Here is a 24,670-nt window from a genome sequence, read left to right on the forward strand (position 1 = left end):
ATGCGCGCTAAAGTTGGAGAAGCGCGGGTCTAAGGCCGGGGTTCTCAGACTTCGCGGCCTGTTAGACTCACCTGGGAGTTTCAGGGCCGAATGAATCAGAATCTCGTTTGGCGGGGTTTGGAGGGGGAGGAGCCCAGGCTTAAGTATTTGCTTAAAGCCCCTCAAGTGATCCCAATGTGCTGTCAAAGGTTGGTACAAAGCAGTCCCCACCCCATCTACTGAATCACAGTCCGCATTTTAAAAGATCCCCAAGCGATTCTCAAGCATATCAGGATTTTGGAAAACGGCTCTAAGATAGGTCTTCTCCAACATTAAGAATCTATGATGCTATACAATACGTCGAATTTTCTATTTTACAGCCTCTTTCTTAGAAGGCCCCATTTATTCAACACTTTCTCATACGACATGATCCTCATTATGGGTCTTTCTCTAGTGCACTTGAACTCTAAAATCTTACTTACAGACTTCTTAGCCTCTCAGGAGACCTTAGAGATTATGAAGGGCATTATACCCACTTCACAGTGGAAGTGGCGAAGCCCCTTCCAGAGAAGTGAAGACATATGCTCAAGGCCAAGGGACCAGAATGCTGACCCAGGCACTGGGTCACTGCCCTTTCTAATACACCACATCAAAGCATGAAGAGTTACTTTTGTTGTTGTTTTCCCCAGAACTTGTGATGACGTCAGAGATCCTGAGCTTACTTTGAGTGGGGTTGCAGGGAGGGCTGTGGCTGAGTGGAGCAACCCACTGGCATTGCTGCTGGTCTGGATGCGGGAGGGGATTGGGGGGAGAGAGGCGTGGCTTAAACCTTTGTTTCTGAGGCCCCGGCATGAAGAAGGGTTGATTTACAAGGAATTGAAAGGTGAGTGGTTTCTGGCTATCTAAGATCCATTTCCTTTCTTTCTCAGGGAAGCAGTTTGGTATTAATATCATCAGCCCCCTTCCTCTTCCAGTCAAGGGACAGGCACTTCCACTGGATTTGAGTCACGGTGAGGGAGAGGCTGAAAACAGCAGGACTGGCCCCCACCAGCCAAGGACCTCTCTGGGGGCCACCGCCTGCGGATTTCCTGACTTCGGGACTGCCTTGGGTTCCTGCCCCTTTCCAGGCTAGTTCTCCAGCTTTGCCAAGTCTGTGTCTTCCTCCTACCCTTTGGATTAAGTCATCGAAGTAGGTTTCTGTTACCCTAACTTAGATTCTGATAATATTCAGACTTTCCCTCCATTTTCAGGGTTGAGATTTTGGCTCTCAGATCACAAACCCAAATAATAAAAAATAATATAAATATCCTCTAGTCTATATTGATATAAATAATGAATACATAAATAAATGAGGTAGAAAGGACAACTTTTTTTTCTTAAGATTTTATTTATTTATTTTGACAGAGAGACACAGTGAGAGAGGGAACACAAGCAGGGGGAGTAGGAGAGGGAGAAGCAGGCTTCCCGCTGAGCAGGGAGCCCGATGCGGGGCTCGATCCCAGGATCCTGGGATCATGACCTGAGCCAAAGGCAGACGCTTAACGACTGAGCCACCTCGGTGCCCCTTTTTTTGCAGTTTTAAAGTCATATTTAGTGGTGGCTAATTCTTACTTAGCATCCTATTTCGAATGTAATATCCCAACATTGGTACATGAAAAAAAAATTTCCTTCTAATAGAACTTAAACATATTGTCATGGACAGTTCTTTAAAAGTAGTTTTAAAAGACAAAAACGCAAAACGCCTTGCAAACATACAATTTTCTAGCAAAATTTTTAAGTACATAATTCTCATGCAAGGCACTTCCATTCTTTTTCAAATATTAACTTTCATAGAAAGTTTCCATTTTTTTATAATCTAGTCTTCATAATTTATACAGTAATAATGTTACTTCAAGTACAACTTTATTAAATACCTAATTTTGGCATAATTTCCTTAAATATCTTTACCTTTGAATAGAATGAAGGATGGGCATCAAGTTCTTTGTGGGCTAATCTTAAAGGAATGTTTTATAGAATTGGTAATGTTTTATCTTGTTCAAGAATCTTGAAATCTTCCAAAGGAAAACTGCTTAAGGCAGTTGGTAAAATGTGTTCTGATGTGCCTTTAGGTAATATGTTATTTGCTTCCAGATTCTTCACCAAAGTGGCTTTGATCCATCTTCGTGTTGCTCTGCGTTTTGTAAGCAAGTTTTCATTTTCTTTCTTAAGCTTGCTATTTCTTTTTCCAGTTTAATTATCCTCTTTTTTGCCTCCATAGGATTCCTAAAAGCATAACTATGTTCAAGTAGTACTTGCTGACTACTAATGTTTGATTTTAAATTAGATGGTCCTGTTGGGGTACAATTGTTGTTTTTCTTCAAAAGATTCCTTGACTTGAGTTTCATAGACTTTAAATGGGTACAAAAATCAAAAATGGTTGGAACATCATCCATTTTAAGTTGTTGAGTTTGTCCTGTTAAGTCAAAACAGGAGGCTTCAAAGTGCTTTGAACAAAGAAAAGTGTGTTTTCCTGGCACAAAATTTTTGCACCTAAGCAGGGGAACCCATTCTTTTCTTCTTTTAGGATCCACAGGAAACCTTTATGGGATCTACTTTTTACATGAGGATATATTTTGTAATGGGAAGGGTAGAGAACCAAATGGCCTGATGCAGTAAAAAAGTGTGGCTGAGAACATTGTCTCTGGAGTCAAATCAAGGTGCCAATCCTGGTTCCTTCTGTGTAATACCTCTTCTAATCTAGTGCTGATGGTGCCAGCGACGAAGTACCTTGTTTAGGTCAGTTGACACTGCAGGAGAATTTCCCTGTGGAAGCTGATGTTAATGTGCTTGTTGTAGGTGGTAGCGCAGCCCGCCGGGCGCAGTTGGTCCGCATTTCCCTTTCCCCCTCATTCGGTGCTGTCTTAAGCCTCTTCTGAGGCGCTGGCTGCTAGGCTTCCTCCGGGCAAAGGCCAAGGGCAACTCTTTCTTACAGAACAATTCCAGCTAGTAAATGTGGAAGAAATGAGGGACACAGAAATCCCCCATAAGAACACCACAGCAATAATTGCTGCAGGGAACACATTCCCCCTTCCTCTACATTTTGTTCTTTTTATTTATTTATTTTTAAAGATTTTATTTGAGAGAGAGAGAGAGGGAGCAGGAGTAGGGTTGGGGGGCAGCGGGAGAGGGAGAAGCAGACTCCCCGCTGAGCAGGGAGCCCCATGCAGGGCTTGATCCCAGGACCCCGAGATCATGACCCAAGTGGAAGGCAGACATTTAACCGACTGAGCCACCCAGGTGCCCCCTCTGCATTTTGTTCTATTCAGTCCCTCAGTGTATTGGATGATACCAATTTCATATTAGCCTAGTAGGGCAGTCTACTGAATCCACTGATTCAAATGCTAATCTCATGCAGAAACATCCTCAAAGACACCCCAAAATCGTATTTAATCATGGCCCCACCAAGTTGACATAGAACATTAACCATCATAGTCTCCATAGTTTTGCCTTTTCCAAAATGCCATATAGCTGAAATCATACAATATGTAGCCTTTTCACGTTGGTGTCTTTTACATAGTAATATGCATTTAAAATTTCCTCCATGTGTTTTCATAACTCTAAATAATATTCCATTATCTGGATATACCACAATTTATTTAACCATTCACCTACTGAAGGACATCTTGGTTGCTTCCAAGCTTTCTCAGTTATGAATAAAACAGCAGTAAATATCCATGTGCTCCTTTAACAAAGATTACTTGCCTATATTTGTGTAAGTCTATTTCTGGGGTCTGTATTCTGTTCCATTGATTTACTTGTCTGGTTTTTTTGTTTTTTTGTTTTTGTTTTTTTTTGTTTGTTTTTTGTTTGTTTTTACCAGTACTACACTGTCCTGATTACTGTAGCTTTATAATAAGTATTGAAGTTGGGTAGGATCAGTCTTCTGATTTTGGTCTTCTCCTTCAATATTATGTTGGGTATTCTGCTTCTTTGGCCTCTCCATATAAACTTTAGAATCATTTTGTCGATAACCACAAGATAACTCGCTGGGATTTTCTTTGGGATTGCAGTGAATCTACAGATCATTTTGGGAAGAAATGACATCCTGACAATATTGAATCTTCTTATCACTAACATGGATTCGATCTAGTTCTTCTTTGATTTCTTTTTTTTTTTTAAGATTTTATTTATTTGACAGAGAGAGATACAGCAAGAGAGGGAACACAAGCAGGGGGAGTGGGAGAGGGAGAAGCAGGCTCCCCGCCGAGCAGGGAGCCTGATGCAGGGCTCCATCCCAGGACCTTGGGATCATGACCTGAGCCGAAGGCAGATGCTTAACGACTGAGCCACCCAGGTGCCCCTCTTCTGTGATTTCTTTAGTCAGATCTTTTAGTTTATTCCTAGAGATCTTATACATATTTTGTTAGATTTATACCTATGTATTTCATTTTTGGAGGTGCTAATGTAAATGGTTTAGTGTTTTAAATTTCATATTCTACTTGTTCATTGCTGGTATATAAGAAAATGATTGACTTTTATATATTAACCTTGTATCCTGCAACCTGGCTATAATCACTTATAAGTTCCAAATTTTTTTTGGTCTATTCTTCCTGATTTTCTGCATAATTATCTCAGCTGCAAAGACAGTTTTACATCTTCCTTTTCAATACGTATACATTTAATTTCATTTTCTGTCTTATTGCATTAGCTGGGATTTCCAGTACAATGTTGAAAAGTAGTGATGAGAGGAGATGCCCTTGCTTTGTTCCTGATCTTAGTGGGAAAGCTTTTTTTTTTTTTTTTTTACCAATAAGTATGATGGTAGCTGTAGGCTTTTTGTAGATGTTCTTTATCAAGTTGAGGAAATTCTTCTCTATTCTTAGTCTGCTTTCAGTTTTTCTAATGAATTGGAGTTGCTATTGGTCAATGCTTTTTCTAAATCCATTAATTGGATCATGTGATTTTTTTTCTTGTTTTGCCTGTGATGTGATGGATTACATCAATTAATTTTTGAATGTTGAACCAAACTTGCACACCCAGGAGGAAATCATGGTGTTTTTCAAATTTATTCTTCCCTTTTCTGCCTTTTATTATAATTTGTATTCTACTTACATTTAAAATAATTACTGATAAAGAAGAATTTACTTCTGCCATTTTGCTCTTTGTTTTCTGTATGTCTTATAGCTTTTTTGTCCCTCATTTCCTCCATTACTGCTATCTTTTGTGTTTGTTTTATTATTTGTAGTGACTTTAGATTTTCTCATTTTTTCCTCATTTCCTCCTCCATAGATACTATCTTTATGGTTACTATGAGCATCACATATAGCAACCTAAAGTTATAACTATCTAATTTGAACTGATATCAACACCTTTATTTTAAAGGGAAAGAGGCCTTTTTATTTTATCTTTTTTTTTTTTTTAGAGTGAGAGTGTGAGCGGGGGCAGGGAGGTGGGGTAGAAAGAGAGAATCTTAAACAGGCTCCAGGCTCAACACAGAGCCTGACATAGGGCTTGATCTCATGACCTTGAGATCATGACCTGAGTTGAAATCAAGAGTCGGACACTTAGCTGACTGAACCACCCAGAGGCTCCTATCAACTTAACATTAATAGCTTACAAAACCTCTGCTCTTATATAGCTCTGTCTCCCACTCTGTTATTGATACCACAAATTACATCATTATACAATGTGTGCCGAATAACATAGATTTATAATTACTTTCTATGTCTTTGTCTTTTAAATCCTGTAGAAAATTAAAGTGGAGATACCATCCAAAATTACAATAATATTGGTTTTTATATTTGCCTACATTTTACATTTGCTGGAGATATTTATTTCTTGATATGGGTGTCTGTTTATTGACTAGTGTTCTTTCATTTCACCTTGAATGACTTCTGTTACTAGTTCTCATAGACCAGGTCTAGTGGTAACAAACTCCCTGAACTTTTGTTAATCTGGGAATATCTCAATTTCTCCATTGTTTTTGGAGAACATTTTTCTTGGTGTAGAGTTCTCAGTTGACAAGATTTTTTTTCTTTTAATATTTTAAAGGTATCATCTAACTGTCTTCCGGCCTCCATGGATTCTGATGACAGATCATTTGATAATATCATTGAAGATCCTTTATATGTTCTGATTCTCTCACTGCTTTCAAGATTTCCTCTCTGACTTAGTAGTTTGATTATGTGTTTTACTGTGGGTCTCTTTGAATTTATGCAACTTGGAAATCATTGAGTTCCTTGGATTTGTAAATTCACATCTATTTTCAAATTTGAAAGTTTTCATCCCTTAATTCTTCAAATAATCTTTCTGCTCTTTTCTTTTCTCTTTCTCAAGCTCCTATATGTTGGTCCATTTGATGGTGTCCCATTGGTCTCTTAGGCCTATCCCCTTTCTTCATTCCTTTTCTTCCTGCTCCTCAGACTTGATCATTTCAGTTTACTGATTTTCAAGTTTGCTGATTCTTTCTTCTGCCTGATCAAATAATTTGTTGAACTCTTCTAGTGGATTTTTCATCCCACTTGTACTTTCAGCTCAAGAATTTGGTTCCTTTTTACAATTTCTATCTTTTTATTGATATTTGCATTATGTTCGTACACTTTCCTGATTTCTTTTAGTTCTTTTTCTATGCTTTCCATTAGCTCTTTATGCCTATTTAAGGCAGTTATTTTAGTCTTTTTCTAGTTACTCCAATGTCTAAAATTTCTCAGGGATACTTTCTATTTATTTTGTTAAATTTTGTAAAATTTGTTATTTTGAACGGGTCATACTTTCCTGGTTTTTTGGGTTTTGTTTTTGTTTTTCATGCTTGTGATTTTTTTGTTGTTGAAAATTAGACATTTGAATATTATAATGTGGTAACACTGGAAATTAAATTCTTATCCTTTCACTGGGTTTGCTGGGGACTTTTTGTTTTATTATTATTTAAGGTTCTTTTTTTTTTTTTTTTTTTTTTTTTAAAGATTTTATTTATTTATTTGAGAGAGAGAAAGCATGAGAGGGGGGAGGGTCAGAGGGAGAAGCAGACTCCCTGCCGAGCAGGGAGCCCGATGCGGGACTCGATCCTGGGACTCCAGGATCATGACCTGAGCTGAAGGCAGTCGCTTAACGAACTGAGCCACCCAGGCACCCCATTATTTAAGGTTCTAATAGTCTACCAGTTTAGTTGCTTTTCCAAACTAGTTTTGCAAAGACTGTATTCCTTTTCATGTGCGGTCACTGAGATCTCTGTTCCTTTAGCTCCTATTAACTTAATGTTTTGGCAGAGTTTTCTTGGAATGCCAGGAGCTTAAAAAAATAACTGAAAACAAGGGCGCTTAGGGGGCTCAGTCAGTTAAGTGTTTCCCTTCAGCTCAGATCATGATCTCGGGGTCCTGGGATGGAGCCCCACGTTGGGCTCCCTGCTTAGCGGGAAGTCTGCTTCTCCCTCTCCCTCTGCCCCTCCCCGTCACTCACATGCTCTCTCTCTCTCAAATAAATAAATAAAATCTTAAAAAAAAAAAACCCTCAAAAACAAGCAAACAAAAGACACTTCTTCCAATCTTTGCAGATTGGTTCTGTGTTGTGGCCTTCCTTCAACACTAGTCTTGCACTGAGCCTGGGATCACTTGTGAGTGAAAACTTAGGATCTTCTTAACACTTTTCTCAACATGCATCTTAATTCAGGCATGTATGTGGACTTCTAAATTGCTCCATACGTAACGAGTTCCTTTGAATGTCTTGATTTCCCAAAGAATCTTCCCCAACTTTTCCTCCCAGGCCTTAAGTATCTTGACTGTTATATATCTTGACTATATTTTGCCCCAGGTGTTTGCAGGTTGTTAGTTCTCCTTACAGTATTTTGGGTCAAAGCCCCACTGCCTTCCAGTCTGAGTCCTGAGTTAGGTAGAAGAGAGATGAACACGTTCTGTCAGTCCTTCAGGTATCCTCTAGACACGTTACGACAGATTTAAGCAGTGTATTTGGTCAAAGTCTGCTCTTCTCTCTTCACAACGAGACACTAGGGGCCCACAATGATAACACAGGCTGGCACTGTTTCAAGACTGTGCTGGGGAGGGATGGGACAATGGCAGGTAAAAAAAAAAAAAAAAAAGCCACAAATTTTTCCTACAATTTTCAAGTCACCTTTGAATTCATTCAGCATTTGCTTTGTTACTGCAAAACTTGGACTCTTCCAGAGTTCTGACAAACTTGGATCTAAAATTTGTTTTTCGACATTTCTGTGTGGGAATACAAGGTTAGATCTGCCTACTCCATCAATTTCTTAATATCACTGTATATGTATTTTAAAGGACTTACTTTATTCTGAAATTGAACTAATTAAATATTTGTAAATTGGAAAGTAGGTATATTAAACTGTTATTTCATTATAAATTTTTAAAATAACAATGAAAAACATAATTTACCATCTTAACCATTTTAATGTACAGTTCAGTATTGTTAAGTATATTATGAATATACTTAACAATACTGAATGTTTTCAGCTTGCAAACCTGAAACTCTATTATGCCCATTGAACAATAACGCCCCATTTTCCCCTCCATCCAATCTGTGGCAACCATCACTGTCCTTTCTGTTTCTACAGATTTGACTGCTTTAGACAACTTATATAAGTGAATCATACGGCATTTGTCTTTTTGTAACTGGCTTATTCATTTAGCATGTCTTTAGGTTCCATACATGACATAGCATGTGACAGGAACTCCTTTTTAAACACTGAACAAAGGGCACTTGGGTGACTTTGTTGGTTAAACATCTGCCTTTGGCTCAGGTCATGATTGCAGGGTCCTGGGATGGAGCCCTGCATCAGGCTCCCCAGGGAGCCTGCTTCTCTCTCCTCCTTTGCCTCTTCCCCTTCCCTCTGCTCATGCTCTCTCTCTCTCAAGTAAATAAATCTTTCAAAAAAATAAATATTGAATAATATTCCACTTTGGTATATACCATATTTTGTTTATCCATTGATGAATACTTGAGTTATTTAGCTATTGTGAATATTGCTACAATGATCATGGATGTCCAAATACTTCTTCAGATTCTTTTGGATGTATAACCAGAAGTGGGATTGCTGTATCACATAATTCTAATTTTCATTTTTTGAGGAACTGCTATACTGTTTTCCATAGTGGCTGCACGCTGTGCCATTTGACCTTCCCACCAGATAGTACACAAGGATTTCAGGTTCTCCACATACTCAACACTTGTTATGTGTTGTTTTTCTGATGGTGGTCATCCTAATGGATGTGAGATATCTTATTGTGGTTTTGATTTGCATCTCTCCAACGATTAGTGATGTTGAATGTCTTTTCATAGGCTTGTTAGCCATTTGTGCATCTTCTTTGGAGAAATGTCTACTTAAGTCCTTTGTCCATTTTTAAATCTGATTATTTTGTTGAATTGTGGGAATTTTGTATAAATTCTGGCTATTAAGCCCTCATCAGACATGATTGGCAAGTATTTTTTCCCATTGTGTACATTGACATCTCATTCTGTTGTTTCCTTTGATGTGCAAAAGTTTTTAAGTTTAATGTAGTCTATTTCTGCTTTTGTTGCCTGTGCTTTTGGTGTCATATCCAAGAAGTCATTGCCAAATTCAATGTCATGAAGCTTTTCACCTATGTTTTCTTCTAGTTTTAAGTATTATGTTTACATCTTTAACCAATTGAGTTAATTTTTGTATATGGTATAAAGTAACTAAAAAAATTCTTTTGCATGTGGGTATTGTTTTCCTGGCAACATTTTTTGAAGAGACTGTCCTTTCCCTATCTATGTAGTCTTGGCACCCTTATTGAAGATCATCTGCCCACATACATGAGGGTTTATTTCTTGGCTCTCCATTCTATTCCATTGATCTTTGTGTTTATGCAAGTACAATGCTGTTTTGATTATTGTAGCTCTGTAATACATTGAACCATGACTAAGTACATGATTTTAAGTTTTTGAGTCACTTTAATTCTGTCTGGTGTATACAGCATAGAGTTGCATTTTACTTTATAAGCCAATCTGGAGATTTTTTTCTTTAAATAGATGAATCAAGGCCATTCACATTCTTTGGTTAAGTCTGATATCTGGGTCCAATTGTCATTTGTTTTCTTATATTTACTGTGTATATCATATGTTGACTGTATTTCTTTATTGTTCCTTTGTAGTTTTTATTTCCTTGGATAGAAAAAAATGGAAGGTTTTCTAGAAGTACATTTATAATACTATATATAAAGCTGGCCGTAGACACCTTTGTCCTAACTTTACATTCTACAGTTTGATTTGCCGGGTTTAAATGATACCTTTAACTCCTACCTATTACTTAAAAGACAGTCAAAGAGTTTCTTTTACTTTGTCCCTTTTTTTCCTCTTATTTTAAAAATTTCATTATTTCTGTCAAAATATATCATTTCTACCCAATATTCTTCTACCCCTTGTATTATTCTTGGGTCTACAAGTTACAGTATATTTAGCACCCTAATTTACAGTTTTCCCAGTCATCACTTAATTGGACGAAATTAATTCTTTCACAGATTTCTCAGGAAGCACTCTTGATTATAGCATTACCTGGGGTTCCTGCGTACTTAAAAACTTTGCTTTGACTCCTAAAGTACAGGCTGGCTGAATATAAAATCCTGGCTCATACTTTTCCATATCTTGAAAATATTCTTATTTATCTTAGCATGTTGTTGTTGAGAATTCTAACAACCTGATTTGACTCTTTTTGTCTAGACGCCCTGGGGATTTTGTTTTCCTCTTTATATTTAAAGTCTAATGCTTTTACTAAGATATGTCTTGGAATTGACAAATCTGGATCCACTTCCACTCAGACATTATTCATTTCTGGAAACTCTTCTTGAATTATAGGTTTAAATATTAGTTCTGTTCCATTATTTTTCTTCTTCAGGGACTTCCAATTATTCATACATTGGCTCTTCTTTGTGTGGCCTCTATGTTGAACTCTTTCTCTGTGATCCTTTTCACTTATTTTAAAAATTTTCACTCTGGCCTTTCATACTTTTAATTATCTTTCATACACTTTCAGTTGAACCTGTTCTCCCTCAAGGACCTTGTAATCTCCAAGATGACTTTGTCTTTATTCCTCAGATTCTGAATTCATTCAACTCTTGTTTTCTCCCTTCCTGCTTTGTTTTTGGTCTACTTCTGTTCTAGGTTTTGTAGTTTATCACTTGAGGTGTTTTCTCATATCTGCAAGTTTTCCAAAGGTATTTATTCCTTTTGGAATGTGTCAGTTTTCTTTTGTTCAGTTTCATTTTGGGTGTTAATTTTCATCAGCTGAAATATATTTTTTAAATTTTATAGCTTTGTATGAATGTCAACTGCTGTTTTCTGTTCACTTTGAGTTCTTAAAACTTTTGAAGTTCAAACTTACAAAAAGTTTCTTTCCTTTTCTTCTGTAGACTTCATACGACCAGTTATGTTGTAGAAGGTCCCTCAATTTAAATTGGCCTGATGCTTCCTTATAATTAGATCCAGGTTGTGCTTTTTGGGTTTGTTTTTACAAAAATGGCACAAAAGGGGGGCCACTGAGGGTGGCTCAGTTGGTTAAGCGTCTGACTCTTGATATCAGCTCAGGTTGTGGTCTCAGGGTCCTGGGATCAAGCCCACATCAGGCTCTGCGCTCAGCGCGGAGTCTGCTTACCCCCCCCCCCCGCTCGCTCTAAAAAATGAATAAAATCTTTAAAAAAACAAACCAAAAAATCCAAGAATGCCACAAAGGTGATGCTTTGCTCTTAGTAGTTATGATCCATGATGGTGGTCTGTCCCATTACTAGTAATGCTAATTGTGCTTGGATAAGGTGATACCTACCTGGTTCCTTCACTGTAAAGTTACTGTTTTTCCCCTTTCTAACTAGTATTTTATTTTATGGAAAGATACTTTGAGACTATACGCTTTCCCTTACAAACTCACCTGCCAGTTTTAGCACCCAAAGATGATGACTGCCTAGATCAATTATTACTGCAGTGGCTGCCAAATAGTGACTTTCTAATTTTGTCATTCTTCCTGTTTCATAGGTCGCTATTATTCTAACAGAGAGCTTTTCCTTCATGGATTTATTCATGGCGATACAAACTGAGTACACAGAATGTATAATACATGCTCCTAAATCTTGAGAGATACCTTTGAAATATTTATGTAGAAAGGTCATGATGTCTGTAGCTTATCCTCGAATGCTTCAGCAAAATAACAGCAATAATACACACACAATCAGGAGTGTCAAGTCAAATGTGACAAATGTTAATTATTCAATCTAATTGAACAGTATATGGAAGATCATTGTACTGTTTTGCAACTTTTTTGTGGATCTGACTTTTTTCAAAATATAAGGCCTATATACAAGCAGTTTTGAGACACACTGCCAAAACCTTCACAGATATTTGAAAAAAAATTAAAGTCAGCCTATAGTTTTAATTTACCAGCATTTGAATATATTCAAATTTTATTACCATTGTCTGTAGACATTTAACACTAGCATCTGTGCAACAGTCCTCTGAGGCAGAGAGCACACCACACAAATCTTACATACCAAGATAACAGTACCATGTTCGACAAGACTGTTTCATGATTAAGTAAACCAAGCTTGACAAAGCAGCTGACTCATGATGAATGATTCCAGTTTTAGGACATAAGTGAACTGATCACATAGGGAACATTAAAATAATATTAAAATGTTACAGAGACTTTAAAAAGTTTAGAATTTTTCCCTAAGACTATATATAGGCAGGTTCACATAATAGAAACCTGTCCATTACAGCACTCTGAGGTTTTAGCAAAGCATACGTTATAGACATATTTGCCATACAGTGCAATTTTATTGTGTAAGACATGAATAATAGTGCACTTAAATCCAAGAGTCACATTCAAATATATCAAGAATACAATCCAAATACCCGGCTATTGAAGAAATACATACTCTTTTTTTATATAACTACATTGTGCAAGTACATTTTTAGTGTAGATGGTAATAATCTATAAGGATTCTAAGCAACACAACTCGGTGTACTTGTGTAGAATAATCCACGTCTTCAAAGATATGTGCATTTTAAAAGTGAAGGAAATGGAAAATGTCTTGGGCAGAGACACAGGCAGTGTTGCACAAGTTGTTTTTATTACAAATTACCAATACAGTTAATCTGTATACTCACAGGTGGTTAAAACAGAATGGTTCTAAACATCAGGAAGCTCTCATCGGGAATTATTTTTTAGGACAATGTAGTGTCTACAGCGAGCCCCACTATCTTTCACTGAATTAAGCACAAACTACAGTTCCACAACGAGTTCAAAAATAGGACTTTCTTAAGGGGAATTTAGATAAGAAGTTCAAACCTTCCAGAACCTCATCCTACAGTTTCATAGGGTCTCATCTGAGCTACTGGTTTAAAGGAAGAAGATGCTGTGGACATGATATAAAGACTGAGTGATGGGAGAAATAGTTTACTTAAGAAAAAAAATCAGAAAACTGATACGATAAGAAAATTAGCACTTCGTATCATCTGAGAATAAATATTAATGGAGAAATCAGTCCAGAAAAAAATATGTTTGAAAAAACAGAAATGTTTTTTGTTAAGATGGTGAATTACATAAAAATACTATCTGGTAATAACTTAGGGTATCAGCTCTGGAGGGGGAAAAGATCTAACCCACATTAAAGAATAATAAATAACTAATCTATGTTGTCTTGAGGTATAATAAACCTGTACCAAATGTACTGAATGATTTCATTCTCTGGGAAGTTTCAAAGCTGCCAGAACAGGGGCAAATTCTAAAATTTGCCCTTTTTTTGGTCCAGGAAATAACTTTCTCATAAAAGGTGCTCATGATAACCTCTTGTAGTTACCAAAATTTTGCCTCAGGTTGGGGTCTGATAGTAAGTGAACCAGATGAACTGGTTAAGACTGCCAATTAAAATAGCTAATTCTGAAACCAGATTAACCACAAGAGTCACATCTCTACTAAGCAGATTTTAAATTTTTTAAAAATTATATTTATTTATTTATTTATTTATTTATTTATTTATTTATTTGCGGGAGAGAGATAGCATGAGCAGCAGGGAGAGGGAGAAGCAGGTTCCCCGCTGAGCAGGGAGCCTGACATGGGGCTCGATCCCAGGACCCTGGGATCATGACCTGAGCCACCCAGGCACCCCGCAGATTTTTTTTTTTTAAGTACAGCAAAACGTTCCTTCTATTTTTCACTTCAAGAGACAAACTACTGATCAGATCTTTCCCATGATACTGATTTTTTAATTTAATATAAATACTCAAAAACTAAAATATCACTAAATTTCATCCTTTAAAATGAAAAGTAATGACATGTCACCTCTGTAAATCAGGCCTCAGAGTTCAAAGAAAAGCTTTTAAATTACCCATATGGGATCTGAAATGACTATTGTCTTCCAAAGTTTTCCCAAAAATCACTTTAAAATCTTGTTTCAAAGGCCTAATTTTTCTCAGAAACAAAACATATTTATAGGTTGTTTTAATTCTACTAGATTTTTATAACTTTCTGCTGTTTTCTTTCCATTTAATAAAACCAGAATGAAAAATTTTGACCAATTACTGAAAGTCTTACCACCCAAAAAGTTTCAAAATCTTAATATAATCAACCAACTATGTTCTTGTGGTTTCTAAAAAAAAAATTGTTAATTTAAAATCTAAGGATCCTTGTACTGCCGATAGAAGACTGTAGCAATCTTTTGTATTTTTAGAATATTCTCTGTAGGACCTACTTTTGCATCCCCAAAATGTAAACCAGCCTTTACTATAAATGAATACATAAGATGCTTAATATATATAAGCTTGATTTTATCTCACTTGGTTATTATTGGCTCCTACGGGGTAATTCGCTTGCTCACTAATTCTGCCACCACTCTCTTCATTCAAGCTTTTAAAGCCACATTTATCAAAGATGATTCTCCAAACTTAATGTTTAACAAGTATCTTCTCATGAGTATATCCACTGTATGTATTCTTCTTATCCAAGGAATGGGTAACTTCATAATATTACTAAAATCCCTCTTTAAATTATATTGATAATGCACCTCTGACACAGTTCTTGAGTTTGGGAAAACCCTAATATTTGCATTATTAGATGTCCCCTTTGAAAATACACTGATATCAAAGTTTGTTTTTTATGACCTATAAACAGAACTGAGGTTTGCACAATCCCTAATTATAAATTAATACTAAAATGCAAACTTGTCCAAATAGCTTAAGATCACTGCCTCAATAAAAGAAAGAAAAAGAAACACTATGCTATTATTGGACTATGTCTCACACATAAAACGTTCATCAGGAAGACAGGTATAAATTGATGGCATACACTTTCTCCATGACCAAGCCTAATAAAAGCTCCCACCCACAGAAGCCCTATGGCTAATCAGTGTCACCAGTGGGAGTCGCTTCTAAAGAATCACTAAAAACAACAACAAAACAAAACTCTAAATGGTTTTCCTTATGGGTCCGTTAACTGAGAAGAGCTCCTTCAGATCTACTCTTGAGACAAAAACAGGAGCAAACAAAAAGATCAGCTGCATGAACAAACACAGCAAGTAATTTTAAGGGGTGATAAAAAAGCTGGAGTATTTCCTCTTTTAAAAGATTAATATAAACATTTCACAGAACATGGAGATATTGATAGCAAGATCTCCTTTGCTCCTTGCTGTAGCCTTTTTGTGAGGGCTTTAATGCCTGAAGACTCATGACTATAGCCAAGAAAATAAGTCGAGAATAAATCTGAGCTTAGAGGAGAAGGCAGGCAAATATACCAAAGGAGAGTTCTGATATCTGTTGCTGTTGTCCAAGCCTTTTGCTACCAGTCCAAGGAAACAGAAAAAAGATGAAGTTTGGGAAACTGGAGATAGAAAGTATTTGCTGTTTTCTAAGGCATCTGAATGTGGCCATTGATTATGCTAGACTAGATATTTTTTAAAATTATATTTTTAGCTCAATACATAGCTCTAAAGCAGGGTTCAGTTTTGGTGTGCTTTACACTGAAATGGTTATATACAGAGGGGGTGGAAATGTTATTAATCATTTACTCTTCAACTATCCTTTTAATGGAAAACTAGAATTGACAGTATTTATTAAAATGAACAGTGCCACAAAACAGAAATGTATATAGAAAGCACAGAACCACAAACTTTTACAGTAGCAGGAATAAACTAGCATAGCATAAATACAGTCATAACATTGAAACATTTCAATCTGTTTCTGCAGTTTAAAACATAGCTGTGTCATGTTCATCAACTTTCACCTCCACTTCAATTAGATTTGCCTAACATATAATGAACAAATCAGCAGTCAAGATAAATTTTCAAAAGGCTCAAGCCAACGTGAAAGGTTTAAGCTTAGTATTAGTAAACTCTCAGAATACTTAAAAATAAAACAAAACACAATAAAACTTAACACACATACATACATGAAACAGTGCAGTAAGAACTTCAGACAAGGGCAGTGCACTTCTGGTTTAAGGAAACCATAGTTGTAGCTTAATTATAACAAACGTCTATCCTAAATAATGGTTTAATGGGATATCCAGCATTTGATATGCATTTAATATGTATGGTCAAAAAACCTGAAAAACCAATTCAACAGTAACGATACCATATCAGTAACAAATTCCTACTTTATTTCTATATTGCACATACTTTTACTGTCTACTGTTAAAATTTACTTCTTAATCTAAATATCAAAGGATTATACCTATAACCCTTGTAAAAATATTTACCTTGAATAAATATTCAGATTTTCCTTTCTTAACAAACCAGAATGAGAATGAATTCAGCTTTGTTAATCCAAAGCTATTTTAAAGAGAAGGGCAAAGGTATTGGAAACAGCATGTTAATCACAAAATTCTTGGTTTAACAACCATTTCAGTTTTGAAAAATATTTCTGTGTTTGGAGTGTTTAAAGTCTGATCTTTTTTAAAACTAACACATATTCCCTAAAGAGATTAATCATATCCTTGACTGGTCTGGAGCACTGTTTGGAAAGTAGACACAGAAAAAAATTTAGATTAAATGGCATATAACACAAATGGCATTAAATAGGTCACCTGTTTCACATAAAATAAAATGACTAGCACCTCCTTTCTGCTCCCAAAGTAAAAAGGCCTAAAAGGCCACATGAAACATGAGTAATTACAGTAAGTTTCATTCGTAAAGTATTGAGAAATCCACTACATTAGAGGGTTCTCACATCTAAAGCCTTAGGTTCAAGGCTACTGTGTAAAAGTGAACTGAAGGGCCAAAGGAGAGAGACAGATGGGATTCAGTTCCAGGAAGGTCCTTATTTATGTAGGTTGTAGGGAGATTTTTCAGGGACTCTCCTGCATCCCATCCTCAGTTTCCAGTTCTGCCAACTGCCTCCTAAGTACATTTACTTTTGCTTGTAATTCCTTGTTATATTCAATGATGTTAACCATTTCTTCATATGCTTCATCCAAATACTTGGAGGATCTGTTCCAACGGAGGAAAATACCTATTGAATCCAGGAAAGGAAGACAGAAGGCAAAAAGATACATACAATGGATTAACATTATTCCATCATTATATATTCTTTTTTCTTTTTCTTACAATTCACATCTATGTTTTATTATACTCTGGAAGAAGCAGGAATCCTGAAGTACTGAAAGTGTAACTAAATACACTAAAACATCACTATTTCTATGTACATAATCATTCATTCTTCAACCTCCCCCCAACAAAATTATGAAATGGATTAAAACATTATTCTCTGATATATCCAGGATTATAAATAAGCTGGTAACTTACAATGCCATAAATTTTCCAGTTTCACAATACAGTGAATTACAGAATTTCAATTACAGAACTTTACTCAGAACCACAGGACCTCATACATGTGTAAAATCACTTTCACTAGAAAAGTGAGAGTTAGAGCAACTGCTGAACCATACATTGTTATTTAAAACCCTAAACTTCCCAACAAACAAAAGCTTAGGCCCAGATGGCTTCACAGGTGAAATCTACCGAACATTTAGAGAAGAGTTAATACTTATTCTTCTCAAACTATTCCAAAAAGTTGAAGGGGAAGGAATGTTTCCAAACTCATTCCATGAGGCCACCATTACCCTGATACCAAAACCAAACAAACACACACAAAACAAGAAAATTATAGGCCAACAGCCCTGATAAACATAGATGCAAAAATCCTGAACAAAATATCAGCAAAGTGAATTCAACAATACATGAAAAGCATCCTATACCATGATCAAGCAAGATTCATTCTAGGGATGCCGGGATGGTTCAATAGGCACAAGTCAATCAACACAACATGCCACATTAACAAAAAGAAGGATAAAATCATGTGATCATCTCAACAGATGCAGACAAAGCATATGATAAAATTCAACATTCCTTTATGATTAAAAACTCACAACAAACTAAGTATAGAGGCCATATATGACAAACCAACAGCTAACATACACAACAGTGAAAACCTGAAAGCTTTTCCTCTAGATCACAAACAAGACAAAGAGGCCTACTCTTACTAATACTTTTACTCAACACAGTATCAGAGATCCTAGCCCAGAAATCAGACAAGAAAAAGAAATAAAAGGCTCCCAAATAGGAAAAGAAGCAACACTGCCACTATCTGCAGATGACATAATACTATATATAAAAAATCCTGAAGACTCCACCAAAAAACTACTGAGACTAATAAATTCAGTAAGGTTGAAGAATACAAAATTAATACACATAAATTCACATTTTTATATAATAACCATGAACTATCAGAGAAATTAAGAAAAACAATCCCATTTATAATTGCATAAAAAATACCTAGGGATAAGAGGAAGATCTTTCACTAAAGAAGTAAAAGACCTGTACTCTGACTATAAGACATTGATAAAAGAAACTGAAATAGCACAAATAAATGGGAAGATATACCATACTCATGGATTGGAAGACTATTGTAAAATGCCCATGCTACCCAAAGCATCTACAGATTCAATGCAATCCCTATCAAAAGACATTTTTCATAGAAATAGAACAAATAATCCTACAATCTGTATGAAACCACAAAAGACCCCAAATAGCTAAAGCAATCTTGAGAAAAGAACAAAGCTGGAGGTATCACCTTCCCTCATTTCAAGATATACTACAAAGCTACAGTGACCAAAACACTATGTTAACAGCACAAAAACAGACACACAGACCAACAAAACAGAATAGAGTCCAGAAATAAACCCACACTTAAGACAGTCAATTAATCTTCAACAAAGAAGGCAAGAATATATAGTGGGGGAAAAGATAGTCTCTTCAATAAATGATGCTGGGATAACTGGACAGGTACATGCAAAACAATGTACTGGACCACTTTCTTACATCATATACAAAAGTAAATTCAAAATGGATTAAAGATTTAAATGTAAGAAGAGAAACGATAAAACACCTAGAAGAAAGCATAGGCAGTATCTCTTTGACATCAGTTTTAGCAGTAATTTTTTGGATATGTCTCGTCAGGCAAAGGCTAACAAAAGCAAAAATGAACAAATGGGACCACAACAGACTAAAAAGCTTTTGCACAATGAAGGAAACCATCAACAAAAGGCAACCTACTGAATGGGAGAAGATATTTTGAAATGATATAACTGATAAAGAGTTAATATAAAAAATATAAAAGAATCACTTAACTCAGTATCAAAAAAACCAATCCAATTAAAAAATAGGTACATGACTTGAATAGAAATTTCTCCAAAGAAGACATATAGCTGGCCAAGAGACACAGAAGAAGATGCTCAACATCACAAATTATCAGGGTAAAATGCAAATCAAAACCACATGAGGTATTAGCTCACACCTGTCAGAATGACTAATATCAAAAAGACAAGAAATCACAGCCATTGGCAAGGATGCAGAGAAAAGGGAACCCTCATGCATTGTAGGTGGGAATGCAAAATTGTGTAGCCACTACGGAAAACAGTATGGAGGTTCCTCAGAATATTAAAAATAGACTACTATAGGATCTAGCATTTCCACTTCTGGGTATTTATCCAAAGAAAATGAACACACAAATTCAAAAAGACATATGCCCCCCTATGTTAACTGCAGCATTATTTATGATAGCCAAGGTATGGAAGCAACCTAAGTGTCCATCAACAGATGAATGGATAAAGAAGATGTAGTATAGATACACCACAATGGAATACTACCCAGCCATAAAAAAGAATGACATCTTCCTATTTGCAACAATATAGATGGGCCCAGAGGGTACCATGCCAAGTGAAATAAGTCAGGTGGAGAATTATAAATCCCATATAATTTCACTTAAATGTGTAATCTAAAAAACAAAAACAAAACAAAACAAACAAACAAAAGAAAACAGAAACACAGATACAGAGAACAATTTGATGGTTGCTACAGGGGAGGGAAATGGGGTGATGGACAAAACAGGGAAAGGGGATTAAAAGGCACAAACTTCTAGTTATAAATAAGACATGGGGATGCAATGTATAGCTTAGGGAACATAGTTAATAACAGTGAACAACTTTGTATGGTGACAGGCTGTAGCTAGACTTACCATGGTGATCACTTTGTAATGTATGTAAATGTTGAATCACTATGCTGTACACCTGAAACTAATTTATGTCAACTACACTTCAATTAAGGAAAATAATAAAAAGCCTAAACTTCAGTGCGCTCTCTCCCTGTCTCTTAAGAGGTAGTCTTCCAATTCTACAGGCACATCCTTCTTTTCCCAATAACTATCCTTTTTTTATAGACTAAAAGGAAACATTTCCTCATCTGCATAGATCTACATTAGCTCTATCATCCCAATATCATGGCTTAAAGACATTCAAATAAGGAGGTACAAAAACTTTCCAGGCAGCAGTATTGTCAGTAGCTGGTAAGTTCACAAAGGTTTTATGATTCTTTAAAACACTTTCTATAAACCAAACTGCCAGAACCCTAAAGCTACTCTCTATCAGAAAGGGAAAACAGAAACATAGCTTAAAGAATGGACTTTGTTGATTTTTCCATTATATGAGCCTGTATTTAAAATCCTGTTCTTCAATTCAGGAATTACTTAATACTAATGGCTAACTATGATGTAAATATAAACAGAAGAGAGACATTTTAAGCTCATTATACAACCCATATACCCACTATGAGAAGATTTTACCTCACACAGAATTTCTTCCATTTCTAAGCTGGGGCACTAAACACATATGGAAACTCTGTTCTTAATGGAATGGTAGGAATTCATTCATGTAACAACAAGATTTCCTCCAATCACTTCATCTCTAAGCTCTCAATGAAGTTTGGTAAAAAACTAGTTAAATCGTCCATTAGGCCATTCAACTCCAAATCTGGCTTTTCTCCCAAGTAGCTAGTCTCTTACTTCAGTTACTAAACATGACAGTGGCTTCTAGGTAAACTGTCCCAGAAATCTTTAACAAAAAGTTTGGCTGTAATCTCTCATTTAAGAGATCACTTATCCTGTACCGGGGACTGTCTACAACAATGAAGAAAGTAAGCAAAGAGAAGTTCTGAGCAGCCAAAAATTCCCAAAGCACTAAAGCTCAGACTCCGAGAACCTGGAGACTATCTGAGGCCACTTTCCCACAATTCTAACTTGCGGACACCTAAACAGATAAGATTAGAAGCATAAACTGAGGAGGAAGGAAGCAGCTAATGACAGATATGCCAAGAGGAATGAGACGTGAGAGCTGACATCCAGAGAAGTGACAGAAACAGACTTAGTCTCAAACTGAGAGAGCAAAGCAATCTGAGGCCCTTTTACAGATAAAGGGCAAACAGTTTCCCACACATGAACTGCCCTTGTGGGCATAACATATTAAAATGTGGTATAATAACTGACATTTATGGTAATTCAGTTCAATTACCAAACAGGTAGCATTCCTTGTGTGTAGGTTTTGTGCCATTTAATACAGATGAGGGGCGCCTGGGTGGCTCAGTCAGTTAAGCGTCCGACTCTTGGTTTAGGCTCAGATCATGATCTTGGGGTCATGAGATCAAGTGCCTCATTGGGCTCAGTGCAAGAGTGTGCTTGAGATTCTCTCTCTCCCTCTCCCTTTGCCACCCGGCCATGCTCTCTCTCAAATAAATAAATAAATATTTAAAAAAAATACAAAAATGAATAAAGATGTACTTAATACCTTCAAAATGATTAAAAAGAAATGGCATTTTGTAGTCTTTGTTTAAGGGATGGCTAATATAGTTTAGACAGATTTTGGTTAGATTTTTAAAGACAAGCTTTGGTATTTATGGAGATAAATTTCAGGAGTCTGAAAAATTTATGTAGGTTAAATACCTTCTTTAGAATGAATTGGAAAATTAAGTATGGATTATTGTTCCACATGAACAATGAGGTAAGTGCATCACTGCACTGATAGCATTATGTTTGTTTATAGAACCTTACTAGAATGACTAGTTCATTAACCCTTCAGTAGCATTTAACAGAGGAACCTTTCCCAATGGCTGCTTAATAAAGGAAACAGAAACCATTTCCTTGGAGCTTACAATTTATTCCTATCCCAACTACCTACCAACTTTCTTACACAAAAAGTAATGTACTTTCCCTCATACCCATTAGAATGGCCACTACCAAAGGGGGGAAAAATCCGAAAATAACAAGTGTCGGCAAGGATGTGGAGAAATTGGAACCCTTGTGCACTGTTGGTGGAACTGTAAAATGGTGCAACTGTTATGGAAAATGGTATGGTAGTTCCTCAAAAATTAAACAGAATTATCATATGATCCAGCAATTCCACTCCTGGGTACATACCCAAAAGAATCAAAAGCAGTGTCTTGAAGAGATAACTGTGCACCTGTGTGCACCCATTCATACACTGTGCATCAGTGTATGAATGGGTAAACAAAATGTGGTAAACACATACGATGGAAAACTATTCAACCTTAGACATTGTGACACAGGCTACGATATGGATGTATCTTGAGGACATTATGTTAAGTGAAAGAAGTCATTCACAAAAAGACAAATACTGTATGATCCCACTCATACGAGGTATCTAGAGTTGTCGAACTCATAGACACAGAAAGCAGAATGGTAGTTACCAGGGGCAATGGGAAGTTGTTTAGTAAGTATAGAGTCAGATTTGCAAGAAGAAAAGTTCTGGAGACCTGTTTTGCGACAATAGGAATATACTTGACAAGAATGAACTGTATACCTAAACATGGTTAAGTTGGTAAATTTGTAATCACGATTAAAAATAGTAATGTATCTTCCCACCTAGGGAAAATACCCAATATAAACAGCAGTATCCACTGAATAATCACTGTTCACTTCTGAAATGGGGACTGAACAAAAGAAGTGTGACTAGATAACGGATGTGAAGGAGAGAACCATGCCCACACTGCGAAAAAAACAGCAGTCACACACAGGTCTGAGGGTCAGGTCCACTCACCAGCTTCAAATACCAACAACAGCAAGTACTCAGAGGCAGTTCAGAGAGGGTCCTTGACTACTGATAAAAAGTCTGCAAAGGACGCAGAGCTTACCTTCCCATAGCTGAAGACTCTGTGGAGCAACTGAAGGCCAGATGACAAGATTGTTGGCTTCAAAGAGAGGATTGGTGAACTTCCTCAGTTCACTGGGCCGATTGACCCAGGACCACAGAGACATCGTTTTCTGCTGCAGCTTCAACTTACATCTGATTAAGGAAGAAAACTGCATTAAAGCAATTAAATGATAACAACCACTATTAAATGCTCCTCCCAAGAGGACAGTTTCTTCTCTCTCTGTGTTAGAAGGCAGAACACAAAACTTTTAACAGACGACTAAAATAGTGTAAAATAAAAATATTTGTCAGAAAATTCAACCAGCATTATAACTCAATAACAGCAAAACTATTTCACAGGCTTTCAAGGCCAACCAGAAGGATAAAACCAGAATCTGGTGTTAAACATTAACCCAGAGAACAGACCATTACTATATGCAAAATCCTTTATTGTATCTGGCACTGTATTTTATCTTATTTTTTAAAGATTTTATTTATTTATTTGATAGAGAGAGAGAGCGTGTGAACACAAGCATGGGGTGTGGCAGAGGAAGAGGGAGAAGCAGACTCCATGCTGAGCAGGGAGCTTGACATGGGTCTCGATCCCAGGACCCTGGGATCATGACCTGAGCCGAAGGCAGACATTACTTAACTGACTGAGCCACCCAGGTGCCCTGGCACTGTATTTTAATTTAAAATAGCTAAATATAAAAATAACTTTCTTTTTTGTTTTAGAAAAGTCTAGAATGCAAAGAACAGATTACAGACATATTAAAAATAGAGGTTGAGTCAAATCTCAAAGCCTAAAATTTTTTAGAGACTTAGCTTTTAGGACAAATAAATTACATGTACATAAAATGCAGATGGACTGTCAAAGATTAAAAATGAATATGTATCTTGATGTAAATACAGATTCAATCTACATTTATATACAATGAACGGCCTTCACAATAACCCTGAAATTCTGTAACACTCTTTTATCATAGAATAAACTCACAGGGATAGAACATGAACTGATACATTTTGGAAAAAATAAATTTAAACAAGAACTGAAAGATAATTTGTGGTAAGCCTTACATTAACCAAAAAGATAACATATTCAATTTTCATAGGCTTCTACTCAAGTTGAAGTTTTGCTATAAAATTGGTTTTGTCTCTGAAACTACTTATTAGTTAATTATGTGCACCCTTCTTATGTTAGCAATA

At 36.2% G+C, this 24,670-nt stretch overlaps 1 protein-coding gene and 1 pseudogene across 1 annotated transcript in view; both read right to left on the reverse strand.

Annotated features, from left to right (window-relative positions):
- Nucleotides 1–1,916: 1,916 nt before the first annotated feature.
- Nucleotides 1,917–12,020, reverse strand: LOC118535822 (THAP domain-containing protein 2 pseudogene; annotated as a pseudogene).
- Nucleotides 12,021–12,751: 731 nt separating this feature from the next.
- Nucleotides 12,752–24,670, reverse strand: part of MTMR9 (myotubularin related protein 9) — a 54,590-nt gene continuing 42,671 nt past the window's right edge. Inside the window, exons 9-10 of the mRNA XM_036092449.2 lie at nt 23,466–23,617; nt 12,752–17,439 (exon numbers count right to left, since the gene is read on the reverse strand). Of these exons, the coding sequence (XP_035948342.1) occupies nt 17,276–17,439; nt 23,466–23,617 (316 nt within the window). The 3' untranslated portion in view covers nt 12,752–17,275. The remainder of the gene's footprint in view (nt 17,440–23,465; nt 23,618–24,670) is intronic.

Source organism: Halichoerus grypus, chromosome 3 (genome assembly GCF_964656455.1).
Source record: "Halichoerus grypus chromosome 3, mHalGry1.hap1.1, whole genome shotgun sequence".
Lineage (NCBI taxonomy): Eukaryota > Metazoa > Chordata > Mammalia > Carnivora > Phocidae > Halichoerus > Halichoerus grypus.